Raw genomic sequence first — 24,241 nt, 5'->3', positions numbered from 1 at the left:
AGGGTCACAACAGAATTTCTGGTTTAATCTAAACAACCTACCGAAGACATTGTGAAAATGTATGCTGCTGCAGTAAAGGCAGTGCTTTTATCTGCACCAGGCAATTGCCAGCATCTGCTATTGATTGATTACACCTGACTGATTTGCACACCTCACTCCCCTCTGATTAATGCAGGGTGGAGCATTGGCATTTATTAGCCACATTGGAATGGGCACCTTTCACAGCAGCCATTTTGAAATGAAATAGTATGGCAAGCACAGGTGTTACTAATGACATTAATGAAGCTTTTGTTCCGTTGTAACAAAAGGATGGTTTCACAACCTCTTGATTAGTAAGCATGTAAATCGCTAATGGTAAGCTATAATATTTGAAAGTGAATCATTCACATTGTCATGGATTTTTATTTTTACACAGTAAGATTAATCTTAATCTCTGTCCTGGTGAATGGTTAATTTGGTATACAATTATTTTAGCATCTGGCTTTGCTTACTGTTAACTGACCTAACAGGAAAAAGATGGGTTATCTGATCACAACCTGTAGGTTTCAAAAGGATAGAATATATTGGTTTACCTCCTGGCATAAAAGAAAAATGGCTATTTAGTAATCTGCTGAAAATGCAGATGAAACTACAATTTCTGTTTTTCTGGACTAATGGAAGCGAACATCACTATACATTTTGGTAGAAAAGCATGTTTTATTTTGAAGTACAGGAAGGTCTGACAAAACTGATTATTAAAGTGAGAAATTAAGCAACACTACTCAATTTTATAACCTTCTCGGATCCACCCAAACCAATTCAGAGGCTGGGGTTTGTTTGACAGCAAAGAGCACAAATAGGGAACCATTTGTACTCACTGGGCCAGTTTAGTCACCAGTTATCAAGAATGTCTTTAAGTATGCGGTAGAGTATTTGAGATTATGCGGTTTACCAGGTTGCAGCTTTGAAAAAGAAAAAGAAAAAAAAGAGTATGCCTTTTCTTGGGTTATCAGAAATATTCTGAACCGAGTAAACAGTTTTGTAATGGATGGGTATATCACAATATTGTAAATGTAACAGATCTGAAATACCCGTTTGGCCAATAATGCTAGGTTCTGATGAGACAATTTTGCACTTGTACTTTGATACCTATAAAGGTTCATGTTGTTCTTGAATACTCGCCAATCATTATAAATTTCGGCCCCTCAGCATGCATTTTTAAACTGCAGTTTAATAGATGGTTTACCCTCCATCTTGCATTAGTATGGTGAATCAACATTTATTAAGAATAACATCCTTCCTATGCTTTTCCTTTTTCAAAGCATCCCTATATGCATTAACAAATAATTTAAGAAATTAGATTCTATCACAACACATCCATGCATTCAAAGGGCGACTCTACAATGACCTAAACCATAAGGAGGTATGGCATTACCTAGCTTTCAGTTTTATTACTGGGCAGTAAATATGTAAGCTATAAAGACCTGGAAATCAACGCAAAACAATGAATATAAGACTGGTCTGCAATAGAAATAAAATCTTGCAGTACTTCCTTAAATTCCATGCTCTGTGCCCTAGTAAATACAAATTATTGTCAATTCACTAATAATCCAATTGCCCTTCATTCTTTCAGAATATGGAACCAATATAGGAACCATTTTGAGACAGAGAAGCTTTTTTCTGTTGCACTTCTACATTACAACCACCTTTTTCCACCCTCTCAAACGTATACAGTATTTAATGTCTGGGATTAGAATACTCAGACTTGTACGCAGATGATGCATTTACATCCTATGAACAATTACGCTTCAGCAATCACTCCCGAGTCAATTAAAAGCTGTGTTTGATGTACTCCCAGATGATCTTAAAGTGGAAGGACAAACAAACTGTAATTGCCTTTACCTCACTACTAGCATGTAGACTTCTCTTGCTCAACTGGAAGAACCCCACCCCACCACTTTCAAGTCGGTGGGTAATTGATGTTCTATATTATTTGAAATTGGTAAAAATAAAATTCTCACTTGGAGGATCTGTTCAAAACCTCTTTAAAATATGGCTGGATTTAATCAATAACATCTATACTAATAAAAGGCAAAGCCCTTACTGACTCACTCACTGACTCATCACTAATTCTCCAACTTCCCATGTAGGTGGAAGGCTGAAATTTGGCAGGCTCATTCCTTACAGCTTACTTAACACAAGTTGGGCAGGCTTCATTTCGAAATTCTACGCGTAATGGTCTTAACTGAAACCTATTTTTTCGTCCATATACTATAATAGACTTCTGCTCGATGTAATTTAGTGCCTGCCCATATAAGGCCGTCCGTCAGCGGCAATCCAATAGAAACACTGCCGCTAAACATTCACGGGTGAAGGACTGTGCTTATGCAGACGAAGATGAGATGGTCAGGGTGGTGTTTGGTACAAACTCAGCGAAACTGCGAGAGAAACTTTTAAGTGCCGGGTCTTAGCTAACATTACATACAGCCGTGGACATCGCACAAGATGGCACCAGCACAGCTGGGAACCTTTGATGCATGTACACTGAGCGGCTCACGTGAACTGACGCAGTGCACAGACAAAAAGCAACAGTTCCAAAGAGTGCTGAAGACTAGGGATATAGAATCTATAGAACAAAAACCGAATTACCCAATTGAGAAGGCAGCAAAATGAAAAAAGGGACAAGTGAAATAGTGTTTGTCTTAAGAATTTAGACAAAAAAAAAAAAAAAGCAAAAAAATATGAAGCGTCTGACACACACAAGCATAAGTGCAACTAGTGCGGAAACAAAGCACACAGTGGAAAAAGCCAATGTCCCGCTAAAGGAAGACAGTGTCCAAAAAAAACCCGTGCATGCAGTGTGTCACGTCTCAGATAAAGAGGAAGACGAGCTGTTTATTGATGCAGTAAGAAACGAATCGATGAATGAAACCTCTTATCTTTACAACGATTGACAAACACGGAATGTAACTTGAACACAACACATCCTACAAATACGAACCTGATTGAAAGAAATAATGATAATCAAATCCTTGATGACAACACTCATAACACTCACAAAACAATTACTGTATATTGACAATCATGTTACGTTATTATTAAAATGTTCCCTTTTCTTTTTCATAACTTCTTTAACACACTACTTCTCTGCTGCGAAGCGTAGTGTGCGTGTGTGTGTGTGTGTATATGTGTGTGTGTGTATATATACATATATATATATATATATATCTATCTCCCGATCTACATACTCTCAAATAGACAAACCACACGCCGTGGCGCATTGTGAAGAGGCTTCGCCTCTAGTGCCGGGGTTCGATTCCCGAGAGGGGGTGCACTGAGTATGTACGCCTGATGACCCCAAAATTGGGGCGAAACACGTGTCGCGTACTCTCTGCATTATTTCACAGTAAAACTATTTCAATATACACTCTCCTAAAGGATTATTAGGAACACCATATTAATACGATGTTTGACCCCCTTTCGCCTTCAGAACTGCCTTAATTGTACGTGGCATTGATTCAACAAGGTGCTGAAAGCATTCTTTAGAAATGTTGGCCCATATTGATAGGATAGCATCTTGCAGTTGATGGAGATTTGTGGGATGCACATCCAGGGCACGAAGCTCCCGTTCCACCACATCCCAAAGATGCTCTATTGGGTTGAGATCTGGTGACTGTGGGGGCCATTTTAGTACAGTGAACTCATTGTCATGTTCATGAAACCAATTTGAAATGATTCGAGCTTTGTGACATGGTGCATTATCCTGCTGGAAGTAGCCATCAGAGGATGGGTACATGGTGGTCATGAAGGGATGGACATGGTCAGAAACAATACTCAGGTAGCCCGTGGCATTTAAATGATGCCCAATTGGCACTAAGGGGCCTAAAGTGTGCCAAGAAAGCATCCCCCACACCATTACACCACCAGCCTGCACAGTGGTAACAAGGCATGATGGATCCATGTTCTCATTCTGTTTACGCCAAATTCTGACTCATCAGACCAGGCAACATTTTTCCAGTCTTCAACTGTCCAATTGTGGTGAGCTCGTGCAAATTGTAGCCTCTTTTTCCTATTTGTAGTGGAGATGAGTGGTACCCGGTGGGGTCTTCTGCTGTTGTAGCCCATCCGCCTTAAGGTTGTGCGTGTTGTGGCTTCACAAATGCTTTGCTGCATACCTCGGTTGTAACGAGTGGTTATTTCAGTCAAAGTTGCTCTTCTATCAGCTTGAATCAGTCGGCCCATTCTCCTCTGACCTCTAGCATCAACAAGGCATTTTCGCCCACAGGACTGCCGCATACTGGATGTTTTTCCCTTTTCACACCATTCTTTGTAAACCCTAGAAATGGTTGTGCGTGAAAATCCCAGTAACTGAGCAGATTGTGAAATACTCAGACTGGCCCGTCTGGCAGCAACAACCATGCCACGCTCAAAATTGCTTAAATCACCTTTCTTTCCCATTCTGACATTCAGTTTGGAGTTCAGGAGATTATCTTGACCAGGACCACACCCATAAATGCATTGAAGCAACTGCCATGTGATTGGTTGATTAGATAATTGCATTAATGAGAAATTGACCAGGTGTTCCTAATAATCCTTTAGATGAGTGTGTGTGTGTATGTATGGATATATGACAGCAACACTCATCACTCACAACAGTGACAAAACAATTACATTGACAATCATGTTACGTTCTTTTCTTTTTCATTACTTCTCTAACACACTACTCCACTGCGAAGCGCGGGTATTTTGCTAGTTTTAGAATAAGCTTCCATTTCGGGGAAAAGGATACTCTTCCTTTCTTGCTGCTTTTAAAGTTTAGCTTCGGTTGTTGGCTCTCCTCTATTTCTTTTGGGTAGGTGTTGTATTCTGTTTTAAGTTTGAGTTGATAGTATTGAATGTTATCTGCTTCAAATTCACATCAATAAAAAAATAAATTGGTATCAAATTATTTATTATTCAACACTGCTAAACACAACCTTCAGGTGCTTACTAGTGCTATTGGTACACCCCCTACAAAGTTTTGTTTGTTGTTAATGCCAGTTAGTTTGTCCTTGAACATTGGTGCATTACCCAAAGTGAAAAATAAATGGCATATTCAGGATTTTCCTATGTTTGTTACAATCACTATAAAATCACCATTCATAAGAGTTTTGTTTAATGTAGTTAATAAAGTATTACTTTTAGTTGGGTCGGGCAAAATGCACTTTTACAGTCTGCTTCTGGTTGAGCTGCTGGTGTAGTGAAAAGTTTAGAGTCCCTTGTATTATGTTCTCAATTTACAGTAGGTGTACTGGGACCTGTGTCATCCAAAGGGGTCTACTTTGGACTCCTCTGTCCATAGAACATTACTCCAGAATAGGGGTCCTCAATCCCAGTCCTGGAGAGCCGCAGTGGCTGCAGGTTTTTGTTCTGACCTGGTTGCTTAATTAGCAAGCACGTATTGATTTTTTGATTGTTTGCTTTTCTTAGCAAGCGCTCTCTCTGACATTATCTGCTCTTCACGGTGCTCCTTTGAAGATAAGATATGTTTGCATTCTTTTAATTGTGAGAAAGAACTGCCATCTCTGTCTTGTAATGAAGCACAGTTTAAACGTTTGACTAAAGGGTGTTATTTCATGTCTAGAGGGCTCTAATAATGTTAACAGTGTGGGAGAGTTTATAAGGGCTTAAAATATATAAAAATAACCATACAAACATATGGTTTCTACTTCGCGGATTTTCACCTATCTATGGGGGTCTGGAACGCAACCCCTGCGATCGAGGAGGGATTACTGTATTTAGAAGGTCGTAAACAGGTTTTCTATGCTCTAACTGCGAAAATATTCGATTTATAAATAAAGAATTCTACTTCGCGGAAATTCATTTATCGCGGCAGAGTCTGGAACGGATTAACCGCGATAAACGAGGGTTGACTGTACATTTATTTGTTTGGCAGCTGTCACTATTAACAGTGATGAGTGAATATTCCTGAGATTGCTTTGGCATTAGTTCTCCGAAGTCACGGAAATTTTCGCTAAACTTGGTGAACTGCATTAAAGTCAGTGGAGAAGGACTAACTGAACTTGATTTGCCTGGTTTATAACAGTGCAATCATCTTTAAAGTGTCCCTGAGGGCTAGGGAAATGTCTGCCAACCACACTGGACTGATTGTGGCCTTAAAGGTTATCTGAGCTGTGTGGCAGCAGTGCCAACCACGACACTACCATGCCACAGTTAGATCAAAGAAGAAAGACTGCAGACAGAGATGCGCAATCATATATTTGTTCAAAACAAAGTGGAAATGCCGAAATTGTAGTCAAAATTTAGATAAAATATGTAGGTTTTTTAAAGGCAGAAAATTCAGATTTGCCTTTTAATGATTGAAGCCCCTGGTTTGTTCTGTTGTTTGGAGAGCCTTCATTGCAACTTCAAACTGTCTGTGCTGATGCTTTGCACTTTTTATTCTACCAAAAAGATGGACATGTCTTGTAAATAGTAATATATCTTTAGTTGTTGTTATGAAGGGGGGTTGTAAGGTCTACTAGCAAAGATAATTCCTCCCACAGAGTCTGTAATACAAATGATCATACCCCTGGGACAGTCCCATCAAAGTTGGCTGTTACAGCTGAAGAGGATGTTGCACTGGCCTTTGAAAGAATTATGGGGCACTGGTATTTAATAAAGAAAAAAATTCTCCTAAACTGGCCAAATTATCAGTAAATAATTTTACGAACCAGGGTGAAAGCAGCAAATTATGCTGATCAACACTAATTATTAGTAAAGCAGAAGATTAAAAAAAAAAAAGTTGGATTTGATGGTTACTGTACATGCACAAGTTTACTTGTGTTGGCCAGGAGGTATGGAATGTTTTATCTGGTTAAGTAATGAATTAATTCATTTTCTACCGCTTTACTGAAGCCAGGTTACGGCAGCAACAATTTTAGCAGCGAGGCCCATACATCTCTACCACCGGCCACTCTTGCCATCTCAAACCTGTGAACTCCCAAGATATTTACAGGCCATTTGGGAGAAATAATCCTTCCAGTGATCTGGGTGTGCCAGAATAAACGTAGACTGATGGTAATTGTAGTAACATTAAAGCTTTCTCACAAACAAAAAATAAATATTAAGCAACAATGATATTTTTTACTAGAGTAGAGCCTAGCTTACTATATAAGAACCTGAGAAAAGTCCCCCACCCCAGTCAGTGGGTGACCAATGTTCTATACTACATGAAAGTGTTAAAAAAAAAAATCTAATTCTCACTTAGAGGATCTGTTCAAAACGTTTTGAAAATATGGCAGGACCTAATCAATAACATTTTAGAATAAGCTTTTATTTCCGGGGAAACCGATACCCTTTTCTTACTCCATTGAATAGGTGCTGGCATTTTATTGGTTGCTGGATCCTCTCTCTTTCTCTTGGGTGGCGGTTGAATTTTGCTTTGATTTGTTAAGTTTGTCTTGACTGTATGGAATATTACCCATTTCTAATTAAAATCAATAAAAATATAAAAAAGAGAAATACAGGCAGAGTAACTTCTTATGGAGGCAAAAGACATACAGTGTGGCATGTCACTACTACCAGTAGCACTGAGTGGCAGGATCACCATACTTTTCCTTTAATTAGGCCATAATGACTTTGTTATCAGAGTTCTTTTTGTGATGTATCAAGATACTGGTTTGAAATAGGAGAGTCTGAAATTGTTTTCAACTAACACCCTGTCTTCTGTAATGCAGTGTTTGCACATCATTTCCAGAGGTATAAAGAATATTAAAATAATTTTACTCATTGAAACTACTCCAGTAAAAGTAAAAAAAAAAGTGCATTCTAAAAAAATATACTCGACTAACAGTACAATTTTAGTTACTTTAACCTAAAGTAGTAAATATCCTCAAATTTCCAATAAGGTGCTTTAGAAATCATAAACAAAATATACACTACTCTAAAAAATGAAAGGGAACATTTAAATCACACGGTCAATGGAATCCAAAATCACTAACCCACTGAGGGCTAAATTCAACATCACACTGAAAATAAAAGTCACAAATTGACTGATCCAACTTGCATGGTGAACTCCTGGAGAGTCTGTGGCACTAGTTGTGGTATCAGATGTATCGATACATCATGTCCCATAGGTTCTCAGTTGGATTCATCCAGGAACTGCCTACACGTATGAGGCCATATTAGACCGGAAATTGTCCTGCACCAGGAGGAACCCAGGGCCCACTGCACCTGCATAATGTCTGATGGTGGCTCTGAGGATTTCATCCCATTACCTAATAGCGTTCAGGGTACTTTTGCCTAGCACGTGTAGGTCTGTGCGACCCTCCAAGGTTATGCCTCCCCTTGACAACACTGATCATTGTCCTAAGTAGACTAAGCCTTACACACTAGGCACTCACTTTATTTATTGATCCTTATGCAAAAGTTAGTTATTGGACAAGAGGTGTTCCTTAAGTGCTGATAACTTAATACAGTAACATGGCACTAGAATGTTTACCTTAAGAATCACTCCGCTGTCAGCTGTTTATATACAACCTTTGGTTACATAAGTGTTAGGTCACTATGTGTTGCTTGTCAAGGCTTTTTTTGTTTGGAATTCAAGAACTTTTTTGGTGGTGGTGAATATATCAGAAAAAACAATGTCTTCTGTTGTTATTTTTCAGATGATGTGCATGGCGAAGCTGTATAAAAACATTGTCACACGAAAGGTGGTGCTGCAATACCATATAATGGCATAGCGTTGAATATCTTTGGCATCCGACATTGTATCTAATACCAAATCACAACTATGCTGATCTTCTGTATATTCAACGTTTCTTGTGTGTTGCATTGTATTGTAGACTGTGTTTATAATCATATTTAAAAGTTTAATTCTTAAGTTGGTCCATTATTTTAGATGTTATGAAGATAATGAACCTGAACTGTTAACAGATTTTTATTTTATTGTCCTCAAGGGGAAATTTTAAATAATGAATCTGCTACATGAAGACTTGAATTTGAACTCATAGATGATTAGACTGTGATATTTAGCAAATCACTGGATTCTTGTGGGTAAATGTAAATTAGCATTTTTTAGTCAGTAACTTGTGGTACCTCCTTTAAATAGAACAAGTTAGGAGTGGCACTATTGCCAAAAATGTCTATTACAATAAAATTAAAAATCATCATATTTATGGTATGTATGATGGTATAATCTTTGTGCACGTGCACTTTTTAAACTAAATCCTGTTTAAGTATTTCATAAGGGCCATTTTAATTGAAGCAATTCCAAAACATCTTTATTGTGTAAAATAAATGTACAGAAAAGAAATAAACATATTGCACATGCGTTTTAATACATAGAATCTTAAGTGTATGTACTGTATGGACTATACTGTAAAAATATAATGATATTGACAGTATAAGCATAAGCAGTCAAACAGTTATTCTTCCCAATTCCTTTGCTTCAACATTGAACAAAAACAAGCAAGCATATCTAGACTTTAAATCATTTTCCTTCATGTTCACAAAGCCGATAGGCAAAATTAAAGGCAAAAATGTAAATCTGCATTGACTAAAGACTACCTTAACAGAGGTTATCAAAACAAGTTCTACAATCTAGCCTACTAAACCAAGCTTTCACAGTTGTCACACTACATTCTAAAATTAAGTGATACTGAAAGCATAACTTTCAATTTTCAAAATTCTTTCTCTAAAGAAGTTGATGTTGGTGAACAAGTTTTTAATATATACTAGTTTACTGTTTTTAATTGTATACTGAAGAAATACAATTATTTGTACTAAAACTCATAGGTTTGATTGCTTTCTAACCTTGAAGATGTATAACATTTAAATATACATAGTTCATAAGATGTAAAAATAATGCTTACTGTTGCCTACTTCAAGCTTTTGTTCTACTTGGTTTACTCCTTATTTCTAAAAACTCTGTTGTGCCCCCTTTCACTTGGTGGTGCTTAATGGTTAAACCAGGGCCAACTTATCATTATCATAGACTGTTCAAAGTTTTTGTAAGCATACATTAAATCCCATCACAAATATATTTTCTGTTGGCAGTGCCCTAACCTAACAATATTTTAATTATTGCTATGAAGAACTGAATTTTTCCCCATTTTTTCCTATCTCTGTGTTTTTATTTGCTCACTTGTTTAACATTTATAAAGTGCATATGTGAGCATTCTGCAGGAAGTTTATTTGATAATGCGATAGTTGCACATTAATTTGAATCCACCCCTTCAAAAATCGATACCTTGAACTTTTTGATGAGAAAAAAATGTAATGTATTTGGGGATTTGAAACAATTTCATTTTGGTTCACTCTTAACAGAAAGGGCATTTTTACATTCCTGCTCTATCATTTAACCACTCTTATTTCATTTTAACTGGTTACTAACTAGAGAAAAAGAATGCTTAACTTTTTCAGGGCTGATGTCGACTTTTGTCAAAAGGAGGATTGACGATGGTAATCAACTGTAAACTGTGACAAAACCAACTGATATTTTGGACTCTCGTTGCTAGAAGGAAAGCTAGATTTGACCGAGCTTCCCTGCACTCACGGAGTAGCAAGGCACACACAATGGTAGTAATGGAACTAACATCTAGCGAGAGATCAAAGCGAATGCAAAAAGCAAAATAATGCGTTGATGACGTCTTGTCTATTATTTATGAACTGGACTATAACTTGTTGCACTCAGATTTTGATAAAAGCGATCGAAAACGAATGTGAGGTTCCAGCTTGAGCTGATCGGTCCCCAGCTAGTCGTGGTACTGACAATGTTCGCCAGGGTCGATCGCCACTTAACAACGATAAGAAGTAGAAACCAGATTGTAATGCACTGCGACCGTGACCGCCATCGCTGCTGTCCCAGCCATGTGAAGACAGCCTGGCAGCAAGCCTGCCACTTATTCTTGGCAAACTTGCAGCCACAACATGCAGCAACAGATGTTTTATGTTGGTTTCTGTGTGAAACCATCCTTTTTTTGGAAAAAATATTCAGCCCTCAAAGAGTTAATAGCATTCTCTGCATATGATGTTGCATTCCTTGTGGAAAATACCTACTATATTGAATCAAAGATTTGCCATAAAAAAAACTTTAATTTTTTTATTAAGCAGGATTAATTACAGTAGTCTATTTTTAAACAAAAAAAATATGTATTTTGCACACACAAAACAAATGAATCAATTAAAAGACCTTAAACCAAAGGATTGCAAGGATATAACTTAACTGTGAATATTCAAGTTTAGCTATAGAAAATTGAAGCCTGTGTGTGCTGAAACGTACCCGTTTTCCTAATCTTCTCTTCATTGTTTGTTGTGTGAATGTGAGGCAACCTTGGGTGCTCCGTCTTTGCTTAACCATGTTTCCAAAGTTGTACCTTCATATGTCACATTACATCAGACGATAACAGGACACCAACTCCCCACCATGCTACTGCACTACGTGTGTCACTTCTGATGTGCTAAACTATGGCAAAAATGATATATGAAAATTTCATATGGTTGACAAATTTCTAATTGTGTCTTGTACAGTATCTATCATTGTACCTTGCATAACTGATTCTGTCAGTAACTAATTATTTGTCTTTTTATCCACTCCTGTTTATAAAACTCCACTCTTGTTTGTAAAACTCCACCAACTCTATAATTGTTGAAGGATATCTTGCATGATTATCTCTTTTCAGGTCCTGACACAACATTTCAATAGGTTTCAGATCAGGAATTTTGGCTTTGGCTTGACCTATCATTCCAGGACACAGAAATCTCACATTCCTAAGCCAAAGCAAAAGTGTTAATGTAGACTTTTGCTGATTTATGAACCTTGTTCATAAATTGTACACATCTGTTCATATTTCTGGTATCCTGGCTGGAATATGAAACAGATCCTGCACCCTATTACCTGCATTAATTTGCAGTCCTGAGGTGGGTGTCATATTGATTATTAATCAAATAATCAGGAAGGATAGTGTAGGATTTTATCACGTTATCTGTTGCCTGGAATTTTTCTCTAATATTTGTGTAAAACACAGAAGGGACCAGTTTGGTTTTTTGCAAAATCAAGATTTTTTTTTTTTGGACTGTGCATTTATCTTCACTCACATTTAATGGCAAGATTGAAACTTTGTATGTGAGACATTACCTGCAATTCAGGGCATAATTTGATTCATTGCATTTGTTGGTTCATCACTGTCTCTAGTAGTTCTGAAAGAAAACATGAAAGGATGTTCTCCAAAGTTCAGAATGCACCTGAGAACAAAGCACTGGCTGAGAAGAAGAATTAGAATGTTCTTAAAAAGTGTTGGCATTGTTCTGAAATAGGGATCTTTACTAGTCATGTAAGACTAGTTAGTTACCTGAAAAGACGTGCTTAAGAAGTCAGTTGTGGTAGTAACATGCATTGCTTTATGCATGGTTTGCTTTATTGTACAGTCTGTGTTAAAAAAAAAAGTTACTATTATTTATTGCAGATTAATTGTTCAGTTGTCCAAAATGCTTCTAAAAGATACTACTTCTAATCTGTCACTCTAAATGCATCACATTTTTAATGTGAAATTTTTATTTATTTATTCATGCTATTTTTAATTAGTATGCTTTTTTTGGATAGATTTATTCTTGGCATAATCTTTCCCTCTCCTCAGGCAATAAAGTGGCATTAGATGGATTTCCTAATACTATTGTGTTGGTTTGATTTTATATATCACTTTTTGGACCCTCTAGTGATAATTGTCTTTATTGCTTTCAAAAAAAGTGCTGTTTTAATAGTACATAATGCCTCTTCAGGACAAATTGGTAGAACAAAAATCTAGGACTGCCAGTGTTTAATTCCAGGCAACCAAACTACTCACTCTCAAAACCCAGCAGACTTCCAGATGTTTGGTCCATGCAATATTTTCCTAATCAAAAATAATTTGATAATAAACGGTTCAGTTCTTTATGCACTCTTAACTTTGATGTCACTTTTACCAGACTGCTTTAACCTTAGTCTAAAGCCTGGTTTACTTGACATGTCTGTGCTGGTTGCAAGGGCAGCGTGTCAGAAATGATTTTGAATGTAGTGACCAGCGATAGGTTTTCATTGGATTTTAACTGCCCAGTGACGTGGGTGTGGCAGTGTTTACCCTAATGGTTCTGAACATCCAACCTGTGACTCACTAACAGTGCCGCAGCTGCGACGCTTGCGCATCAGTGCCTTAGCATGCCGCTACATCATCTTCGGCCTGGGGGCGCTGCAAGCGGTGGCTGGATGGAGCCTGGAGGGGGGTGATTTCGCTGCCTGCGCAGTGTAGTGTCCCTCAGGTGGCTCTCGGCAGCATGTGGTTTCACTGCCTGCCCACACACGACTGCCCCGTTAGTTCTCGGTGGGCGGCTGGTAATGCTGCAAGCGGTGACCCGGTTGTGGCTGAACGGAGGTCATTCAGGGTGAACAGGGAGGCGGGGGGTAGCATTTTAGTGTGCATCGGATGGCTGCCTATTGAATGTGGGCGATTCACTACCTGCCTTTGGCCGCACCGTGTTTGTTCTCGGTGGGTGGACGCTGCTGGCAACATACTGTAGTGGAGGTGACTGTGGGGCGGGCTGGTGATGAACCACCCGTCTATGCCCTAGCAAGCCTACTTGTACTGTTACACACATACCAGGAAGTTGTCTCTTGTTAGTACATCAGACATATTGACGACTGGTGCCTTCCTGCTGTGATAGCGTGTACAGCGCTGTACAGAAGAGCTCATCTTAATCTTTTGTCTTCACCCATCAAGAATGTCTCTGAAACAACAAATCTGATGCAAGTGCTGGTGATACAGTGAAAAAGAGAAAAACCATCACCATTGAAAATAAAGTAGAAATAATAAAAAGGTCAGAGAGAGGTGAAACTCGCTTCATTCATTGGCAGAGCACTTGGTTACAGTTGCTCAACAATCGCATTTATTAAATTTATGTACCTGTTCCGACTTGCATACAAATTCAACTTAATTACAAACCTACAGTCCCTATGTCGTATGTAACCTGGGGACTGCCTGTACTTTGTTAAATATTGGGGGCATGGTAAACTATTTTACTGCTGCTTCAGTATCATTTACAAGTAAAAGGAATCATAGTTAAAAGAAGCATTAAGACAGTAAAAATACACTAGTAAACCTTCAGTAGCAGTGGTAGCGCTGCTGCCTCGCAGTTGGGAAACCCGGGTTCACTTCCCGGCTCCTCCCTGCATGGAGTTTGCTTGTTCTCCCCGTGTCTGCGTGGGTTTCCTCCCATAGTCCAAAGACATGCAGGTTAGGTGGATTGGCGATTCTAAATTGTCCCGTGTGTGCTTGGTGTGGGTGTGTGTGTCCTGCAGTGGGTTGGCGCCCTGCCCGGGATTGGTTCCTGCCTTGCACCCTGTGTTGGCTGGGATTGGCACCAGCAGACCCCCGTGACCCTGTGTTCGGACTCAACGGGTTGGAAAATGGATGGAAGGATGGATAAACCCTCAGTATCTAACAAATGTGCAGTTCTGAGTCATTCCATGAAATGTACAACTTGGAAACAAAGATGTACATTGAAGCGATGGGTATCTCTTTTCAACTGACAGGGATTACTACTTCTAAATAAATAAACTAAAATATTGAGCAGCTTTTAAATCACTTGTGATGGCTTGAATGTTCAAACAGTGCTCCTTTCACAAATGTTTGAAGCGTTCATGTTCAACCTTAGGCAATGGACATCAACCTTTGGAAATTGTAATGCTATACTCCAATAGAAAAAGATCTTATGTCATACGCAGTCGCAGTAAGGCAGTGAAAGGATTAAAAATAAGATTGTCACCATTAACTGTGTACAGTACTTTGGGGTTGTAACAGGTAAAAACTTCCATTGTGAAGATGTATTTTCAGGCCTAAACCTCATCTGTAATAACATGATGACCCTCTTAATGGTCTAAGCATGACTTCAAATTTCCTGGCAGTGTGCAAGTTGGTTTATGTGTCTTCTGCTAGGTGGAGTGCAAAACCAACACTATCATTACATACGTTCTCAGTCATATACATGCATCCTCTTCAGTTGTTTGCTTTTGGCCGTATCACTGTTTACACAGAGTTAACATGCTTTATTTCAAGCCCAATTTAGCGTAAAAGTAGCAGTGATGTGCTGCTAAGAAGCGCAGGTGATAAGGATGGAAACAAAAGTGAACATAATTGAGAGAGTAGATCGAGGTGAAAAGATGGTTGACGTCGCTCATTTGTATAAGTGAACGGTTCAACCATTGGCACGATTCTAATAAACAAGGACAAGATTGTGGAACATATTTTTGCTAAATATGCCAGTTTGCTAGGCATAAGCGAGTCGTCTTAAGATCAGCTGACTGAAAACATGGGGACAAAACACTTGGTTGGTGGTTGTTGTACAAAAATACTTTATGTAAGTAACATGTGGGTCACAGACTTGCACAAGAGAGAAGGGGAGTCCATATTTCTAAAAACAAAGATCAATTGTATTGTCATCTCAGTTATCAAAACAGGATCTGTCTCTTCAGCACTCACAAAAAAAATATAGCATGTATGCAGTGACGCTGTCTTTATTTTGCAGTCGCTTCCTTTTCAGACTTCATTTACAAGTGAGAAAACAGCTGGTGAACACACAGCCAAGTCAGTGGCTGGTTTTAAATGTTCCTGCCTGCATTAACAGTTTTGGTGCACATCTCAGTTGGTTTGGTTGTTGGGGTCTCAAATCTCACAGTAAAAGTATTGACTTTCAAAAGCTATTTGCACTTGTACGCACATTTCAAATAACATGTCAATGTGAGTTGAGTAGAGAAAGGTATGGTAGGTCTGCATATGTAGGCTCGTTTGCTAGCGGTGAGCAAGTCTACTGTACAAAAATCAACTGATGGAAAACAATGGGAATAAAAAATAGCTTTCAGTGGATTGCTATTAAAATGCACTAGAATCTATAACAAAAAATACAAATTAACTTTTTAAAAGCACTTTCTTATGTACAAATAGGTGTTGAGGGTTGCATTATGTTCGTTGGATGCCTAGGCTAACTTTCCTGGGTTTACGAACAAATGGGACTGGCGGACATGTTCTCAAAATGGAACTCGTTCAAATTTAAGGGACTCGCCATACAGCCACTGTAGACATCGCAGGCTTACTGGAGATTTTGCTGTTTTGGCAGTTACCTACTACAGTGCTGCCACCTAGTGGATAGCCATAGAATTTTTATTTTTCTTTATTTATTTTTTTTTTAATCCAACTTGTGAAATATACAGTAGTGTTCCAAGTTGACAGCCTTACTAAAAAGGTAAAAAGCTGTATTTTGATGATCATGACAGTATATGAGATAGAGGCAATCAGTTATAAAGTGGAACTTCTAGGCACTGGTACTGGACACACGTGGACAAAATTGTTGGTACCCTTCAGTCAATGAAAGAAAAACTCACAATGGTCACAGAAATAACTTTTAATCTGACAAAAGTAATAATAAATACAAATTCTATGAAATTTAACCAATGAAAGTCAGACATTGATTTTCAACCATGCTTCAACAGAATTATTTAAAAAAATAAATTCATGAAACAGGCCTGGACAAAAATGATGGTACCCCTAACTTAATATTTTGTTGCACAACCTTTTGAGGCAATCACTGCAATCAAACGATTCCTGTAACTGTCAATGAGACTTCTGCACTTCTCAGCAGGTATTTTGGCCCACTCCTCATGAGCAAACTGCTCCAGTTGTCTCAGGTTTGAAGGGTGCCTTTTCCAGACGGCATGTTTCAGCTCTTTCCAAAGATGCTCAATAGGATTGAGGTCAGGGCTCATAGAAGGCCACTTTAGAATAGTCCAATGTTTTCCTCTTAGCCATTCTTGGGTGTTTTTAGCTGTGTGTTTTGGGTCATTGTCCTGTTGCAAGACCCATGACCTGCGACTGAGACCAAGCTTTCTGACACTGGCCAGCACATTTCTCTCTAGAATCCCTTGATAGTCTTGAGATTTCATTGTACCCTGCACAGATTCAAGACACCCTGTGCCAGATGCAGCAAAGCAGCCCCAGAACATAACAGAGCCTCCTCCATGTTTCACAGAAGGGACAGTGTTCTTTTCTTGATATGCTTCATTTTTCCGTCTGTGAACATAGAGCTGATGTGCCTTGGCAAAAAGTTCAATTTTTGTCTCATCTGTCCATAGGACATTCTCCCAGAATCTTTGTGGCTTGTCCACATGTAGTTTGGCAAATTCCAGTCTGGCTTTTTATGATTTGTTTTTAACAATGGTGTCCTCCTTGGTCGTCTCCCATGAAGTCCACTTTGGCTCAAACAATGACGGATGGTGCGATCTGACACTGATGTTCCTTGAGCTTGAAGTTCACCTTGGATCTCTTTAGAAGTTTTTCTGGGCTCTTTTGTTACCATTCGTATTATCCGTCTCTTTGATTTGTCATCAATTTTCCTCCTGTGGCCACGTCCAGGGAGGTTTGGGTACAGTCCCATGGATCTTAAATTTCTGAATAATATGTGCAACTGTAGTCACAGGAACATCAAGCTGCTTCGAGATGGTCTTATAGCCTTTACCTTTGACATGCTTGTCTATAATTTTCTTTCTAATCTCCTGAGACAACTCTTTCCTTCGCTTCCTCTGGTCCATGTTGAGTGTGGCACACACCATGTCACCAAACACAGTGACTACCTGGAGCCCTATATATAGGTCCACTGACTGATTACAAGATTGTAGACACCTGTGTTGCTAATTAGTGGACACACCTTGGATTAACATGTCCCTTTGGGCACATTATTTTCAGTCTTTTCTAGTGGTACCATCATTTTTGTCCAGGCCTGTTTCATGAGGTGTGTTTTTTTATTAATTCTTTTGAAGCATGGTTGAAAAGAAATGTCTGACTTTTATTAGTTAAATTTCATAGAATTTTTATTTATTTTTACTTTTGTCAGATTAAAGTTATTTCTGTGACCATTTTGAGTTTTTCTTTCATTGACTGAAGGGTACCAACAATTTTGTCCACGTGTGTAGCTACCCCAAAGGCATTTTCTCAACACAAGATGTCTGACTTGTCACAGCTGTCAGGACAGCACTACATGGACTTTCTGCCACTCACTGACTGCAAACAGCCACCAACTTCCAAATGTGTTGTGTTAAACAAGTGTGGACAACACAAAGAAACCTGTTACTTGTGGAAAATGTTCTAAATGTTAACGTTGGAGTTAAGCATGGTGCAGTGCTTCTAGAACTCTCATTCAAATGGAGATGTTTAGAAAAAAACATTTCTGATGAAAATGAAGTTAAGTTTCTTTATATTTTTGACAAACTGTTGATGATGAAAGCTTTGCTTTCTAATAAATGTCTTTATGAATTTTGATAGTTTATTTCTTGCATTGTCCTAGTAATAAGTGGTCCAGCAGTAATTTTTTTTTTTTATAAAATATTTTTGTTTATATTGGAAAGAAGACCATGCATCAGTATGACATAATTCTTTCAAAATCATTTGTTTGCTAAATTCTCTATTAAGGTATTTATATGTGACAGAAGGGTGCTATGCACTCATGTACAACAAAACTTTACAAATGAGCATTACTATAAAAGGTTGCTGGTATCATCCACCCCATATGTTAAACCTGGGCTATTAGAAAGCGTACCTGAACTACTAGGTTTGCAGTGGTGGTAGCCCAGCAGTCTGCCATGTGCATTTACAATTTGTGTACCTATGTTCTTTAAAGCGTTTACTTCAGTGTATATTAGTGAGACTGTGTGTGCACTGTACTAGCCCTGAATAAGTTTCCATTCCAATTTCCTTTTTGTGCCTGCTGCTTCCGGTGTATGCTGTTATTCCCTGTGACCCTTAAAATCCATTTACTGCACCACTTACTCAATTATGACCAGTGAGAGAAAAAGTTTAGAATTTGCCCTTTTTTGTTTAAAATTTTATAGTTAAAAGGAGATTTTGCTTTTTTTCTTTGTATTGATCACTTATACTCTTATTCTTCAATTTACAGGACCCTTTACAGATGTTGTTACTACAAACTTAAAATTGAAAAACCCCTCGGACAGAAAAGTATGTTTTAAAGTGAAGACAACAGCACCACGTCGATATTGTGTACGACCAAACAGTGGAATAATTGACCCAGGGACCACGGTTGTTGTCTCAGGTGATTTTTCTCTATTTATTTTATTCATTTATTTTATTTATTACTTTTGTTGAGCTAAAAAAGCACAGTAAACATATTTTTGGGAAGAAAAAACAGTTTTAATTAAGTTAAAGATGGACATCAAAAATATCTTGAGGAAACAGATCTAAATGATTGGCATCTGTTTAAAGTACCCTCTGCAAAACACCTTGGGACCACTTCAGCTTTCTGCCCCACTGGATATGCACCTGCACTAACCCTTACGAATCATCATTCACCTATGGAATTAGTAGAGTGTAAATTTTTATCTAGCCTTACTTAGTTACTTGTTACTTAGTGTGTCTGTTTGTGGAGAGAGTGTTGACCTTGTCGAGAGGTTTACTTACCTTGGCAGTGACATTCATGTCTCTGTTGACTCTTCCTATGAAGTCGGTAGATGGATTGGGAGAGCATGGAGGGGTCATGAGGTTGCTGGAAAGGGGTGTGTGGCGCTCCCGATAGCTATGCAAAAGAACGAAGGTCCAAGTCTTTAGAGTCCTGGTGCTTCCTGTCTTGCTACATGGTTGCGAGACGTGGATGCTATCCAGTGAACTGAAGCGAAGACTGCACTCCTTTGGTACTGTCTCCCCCCGGAAAATCCTTGGGTACCGTTGGTTTGACTTTGTGTCGAATGAGCGGTTCCTCACGGAGTCCTGAATGAGGCACATTACCTGCATTGTGAGGGAGTGTCGGTTACGGCACTACAGCCATGTGGCGTGTTTCACCCAAGGTGATCCGACTCGTAAAATCCTCATTGCTGGGGACCCGAGTGGCTGGACCAAGCCAAGGGGTCGCCCACGTAACACCTGGCTGCGGCAGATAGAGGGTCATTTCTGGAGGATGGGACTGGACCGTGTGTCTGCCTGGGGGGTTGCAAACCGGGATCCCAAGTTGTTTCATTGTGTAGTGGGTGTGGCAACGCACTGTACCAATGCATGCTCCCCAACTTGACTTGACTCGTTACTTTCTAAGGGCTAGTCATTTTGTGTTTTGTTGTAAAATTTTCTTATTTTGCATTTAATGGCTTGGTTTTGTTCTGACTTACAGTGTGAATTATGGGACCTGTACATAGACAAGTCTTTGTCTTTCAGATCTATGTCCAGTCAATTTGGTTTTCCACAGGTGAACTCCAGTCAAATTCTAGTCATATATCCAGGATAATTAAAGCGAACTGAATACATTGTCCATACCTTTGGCAGCGGCTGCATGTTACACTGTGAACAAGTTTCATGTGCTTGCAATCCAGCAATGGCCACCTGCAATCGAAAAGTGGATAGTTTAGGTGTGTAACTATCTCTGGGTCCTGTCCAGGGCAGTTTTCTGCCTTACACCAGCAAAGGCATTGTTCCCACCTTCTTAACCCTGCACTAGAACAACCTGAATGAAAATGTGTGTACATAATTTACTCTAGACACAACATATATACCTGTGCAAAGCTTATATTTTAATAATAAAAGAGAGCAGTTAACACAATAAAATGTGATTTGTTTGAACGAAGACCTTCTTGGGTATGTAAAAATACTGCTTATGTCTCAGCAGTTGGACACTTCATGTACAAGAAGTGTTTAATCCATATTATTTTCAAGTGTAGTCTTGTATGATCCAGAGGTGTGAACCAGTGAAGAGGAGTTTTAAAAGCTATATAAGTTGCCTTTGTAGTGCTGATGGCTTTAGTGTTAATGTAGAAAACCAGCCTGACCTGGCATAAAACACAGAATGTCTTCAAATACTTTCTGTAACACTATTGTCCCTAGTTATTTACAGAAAATGTAGGTTGGACATCTTCTGATAGGAAAATCAGTGGTAAAGCTAGTTGAAAAGAAGACCAAAAATGCTGATGCTTGACTGAATGATTAGTATTTTGAGCTGAAGCAAGAGACTTAAAGCAGTAAAAGATTCAACCTAAAAACTACATCTGGGTATAACATTGGGTATAAATCATCAGTGTAGCCTGTGTCATTAACAAGGATCTGTTCAGAGAAGTATAATCTATTAAATAGGCATACCACTTTTTTTTAAGTTAATGTAAATATAGGGAAATCGTACTATCTTAGACTCTTCAGAAGATTTTGTCAAGGGAGCTTAGCAGTTAATGGTGAAATGCTAGTATGGTGTTTTTGCTTTTTGAGTTTTGAAGATAAATTGTGCTAATTTATGCTTTTTCTAAATCTTTCAACAGTTTACACTTATTAACATTATAATATTCTGATACTTTCCCCCTCAGTGATGCTACAGCCATTCGACTATGATCCGAATGAAAAAAGTAAACACAAATTTATGGTACAGACTATTTTTGCTCCTCCTAATATTACAGACATGGAGGCAGTGGTGAGTACATCTTATTTAACTTCCTAAAAAAATAAATACATTTTTAGAACATGGTACATTTAAAGGAATTGTGTTTTTCTAGGTAAAATAATTGTACAATTGCCTTTTCATTTTTAAATATTTGATATATAAGCTAAATTACACTTAATGATGAACAGTTCAAAACTGGCACTAATTATGCCATTCATTTTCTCGAATTTCTGTATAATGTATTTTTTGTTTTTAGCTGTACTGAACTAAGTCCAGGATTGGGAGCTTTTTTTTTTTTTTTTATAAATAGATCACTTTTATTGTGTATAAGATGCATGGTGATTATTTTGTTACGAGACTGAATAGCAGTCGCCAGAATTTATGGAATTACCCAGGTTGTTATATAATTGAAGTGCTTTGTTTTAATAGAAACAACATTATCTCTATATATAATATGCTACTGTGGCTGTTCGTTTGTCTGTCCGGGATTTTAAATCGCCCGTAGCTCGCAAACCGTTTGACCTATTGATCTGAAATTTGGTACACATATACCACATGATGTCTACTGTCCGCTTTCAGGGTGATGATTGGCCTCCAAGGTTATTCCTCTTTTTACATGCAGCATTCTTATCCCTACTGGCTTCGCCGTCACATTCCCTACCTCTTCATATCTTAAATCATTCTTGAGGCAGATTGAAGACTTAAGATCCAGCTTAAGTAACCAATTAAAGAAAACATACGGAGTATTTGCAACACAAACACGGACTTATTCAGTTTTAATGCAAAAAGATCCCGACAAAAGACAAGAAGCGGGCTGCTAGGGTGGAGAAAAGAAGAGCTGCTCGGGAAGCAGCAAGCATATCAACCTCTGAGCAAATGAATGCTAAATGTACAGAGAAAGAGCATGAAAACTCTGAATGCCCAAGTCCAGTGTATTCACTGCACGTAATCGTGCAGTGCGCTGTTACTGGTATCAAATAATATCTTTCCAGTTAACCGTTTGAGGTTTCATTGAGACTTAATACTTTTGTTTATTGCACTGTACAAAAAAAAGTTTCTCTTTAAATAGATTTTTTTTGTTTTTAAGGATACATTCATGATTTTCAAAACTTCCAACTCAGTCAGAGGGGCAGTTAGTATCACAGTATTCTCCCTGACAAGTGCAGGTCTTGTTTGGTGACAAAGCTTAGAGTGGTAGTCTGAACTAGAAGTGTGACTCTGTGAATATATATCTTTCACTTGTAAGAAGAGTAAAAGATTTGTCACTTAAAGATTTTTTGTGATTCCTCCAGAGGTGCCCTTAAAATTTTGCATAAGCTTAGTGCCTGTGTTGATGTCTACCCATAAAGACAAAGTTAACAAACTATAATTTTATAAAAGTAGCAGTGGATAGGAATACCAAAACGATAGAAAGGTTAGCCTGCCAATAGCTAGTTCCATAATAAGTGAAGGTATTAACCACATCAAGTCGAAAATAACTGTTGCTTTGTAAAGGAGAAATAAGAAAAGCAAGTGCAGACCTGAGTAGATGTGTTTACTCAGTTTCAAATTAGTTTAAAGCTGACACTGCTTTTAAATAAAGTTACTGATAGGTTAAAAACTAAAAAATATACTACCTTTTTATTTTATTGTGAATGAGCCCAAGGCTTTTAAAATAGCCCGTAAGCATAATAGTTCTGTCTGTTTTTCTCTCCGTTTATGTTGATTTGGTAATAGGCATATACTCAAAACCCATGGTACAACAGTGATGTGCATATCTGATTTTTATGAATTTTTTTAAGCAAAACACTCCCTTCAGGACTGACTCTGCAGATTTTTTTTAAGTAGTTTGTGTGCCCTTCTGCAGTCTGTTATGCAAGCAGATTTTCACTAATGGAATGTTACTCTTATCTTGAGAGAAACCGTGTAAATGATAGAAAAATTTTAAAAAGTGGTATTTTAAATCAATGTAAAATGTGTGCTTAAATGTTAAGTATTCTCGATTGTAATCATTTTTTTCATTTTTCATCTTCTGATAGAGATTCATAGAAGGCTAGATCCCTAGTAAAAGACCAGGGGCCTCATGTATAAATGGTGCATGCGCACAAAAATTTAGGGTAAGAACATTTCCACGTTCAAATCGCGATGTATAAAACCTAAACTTGGCATAAAGCCACACACATTTTCACGGTAGCTCATACCCTGGCGTACACAGGTTCTGTGCTCGGTTTTGCAGACTGGCGGCACCCAGCGTCAAAGCAGTGCTACTGTTCCAGTGTGGTTTTCCTTTCTTTTTTAGATTCACATCCCTGACGTGGCTTTATAAATACACTGAAATTAACCGCATATTGTTTGTTAGTTTAATGCATCTGATTGTAATTAACCTGTAACAATATAATGGTCCACAGAATGGTTAAACTATTCTAAATACAATAGCTGCTTTAGCGTTGTTACTCTCACTCTACCTTCTTTTTCTTTCAGCTGCTACCGTTAGGGGTTGCCACAGTGGATCATCTTTTTCCATATTGCTCTCACTGCACCACTCGGAGTATTTATATCACTGTATCTGAGTGGGGAATCACAGCTGTACAGCAGCTGATCAGAAAGAGAATTATCAGTTTACAGCATCAAGCACATGCTGCCTTAGCCATGCTGTCTATTGAGCTGCTCTAATACAGCAAACGCTTCAGAGCCTATCCTGTACGGACCTCGCGGTTCAGAAACCGTTTCATCCCAAGAACTATAAATGCACTCAATCAGTCCATCAAATGCTCCATGTAGAACTGTTTGTACTTATAAGTACAATTACCTCACTGTAAACTTGCGATACAGTTATAATATTGCACAACCTGAGCCACTT

At 38.3% G+C, this 24,241-nt stretch overlaps 1 protein-coding gene across 2 annotated transcripts in view; it reads left to right on the top strand.

Moving 5' to 3' along the window:
* Positions 1-24,241, top strand: part of LOC120530345 (vesicle-associated membrane protein-associated protein A-like) — a 67,367-nt gene that overhangs the window by 12,470 nt on the left and 30,656 nt on the right. The window contains exons 1-3 of one of the 2 annotated variants that reach the window (XM_039754765.1): positions 18,051-18,222; positions 18,934-19,086; positions 21,329-21,432. In XM_039754765.1, coding sequence (XP_039610699.1) covers positions 18,066-18,222; positions 18,934-19,086; positions 21,329-21,432 — 414 coding nt within the window. In that variant the 5' untranslated portion in view covers positions 18,051-18,065. Of the gene's footprint in view, positions 1-18,050; positions 18,223-18,933; positions 19,087-21,328; positions 21,433-24,241 lie in introns of those variants that run through there. The other variant, XM_039754766.1, reaches the window with a different exon arrangement.

The sequence above is a fragment of the Polypterus senegalus genome, chromosome 5, assembly GCF_016835505.1.
Source record: "Polypterus senegalus isolate Bchr_013 chromosome 5, ASM1683550v1, whole genome shotgun sequence".
NCBI classification, from domain to species: Eukaryota; Metazoa; Chordata; class Cladistia; order Polypteriformes; family Polypteridae; genus Polypterus; species Polypterus senegalus.
This window is presented reverse-complemented; position numbering and strand designations above follow the sequence as displayed.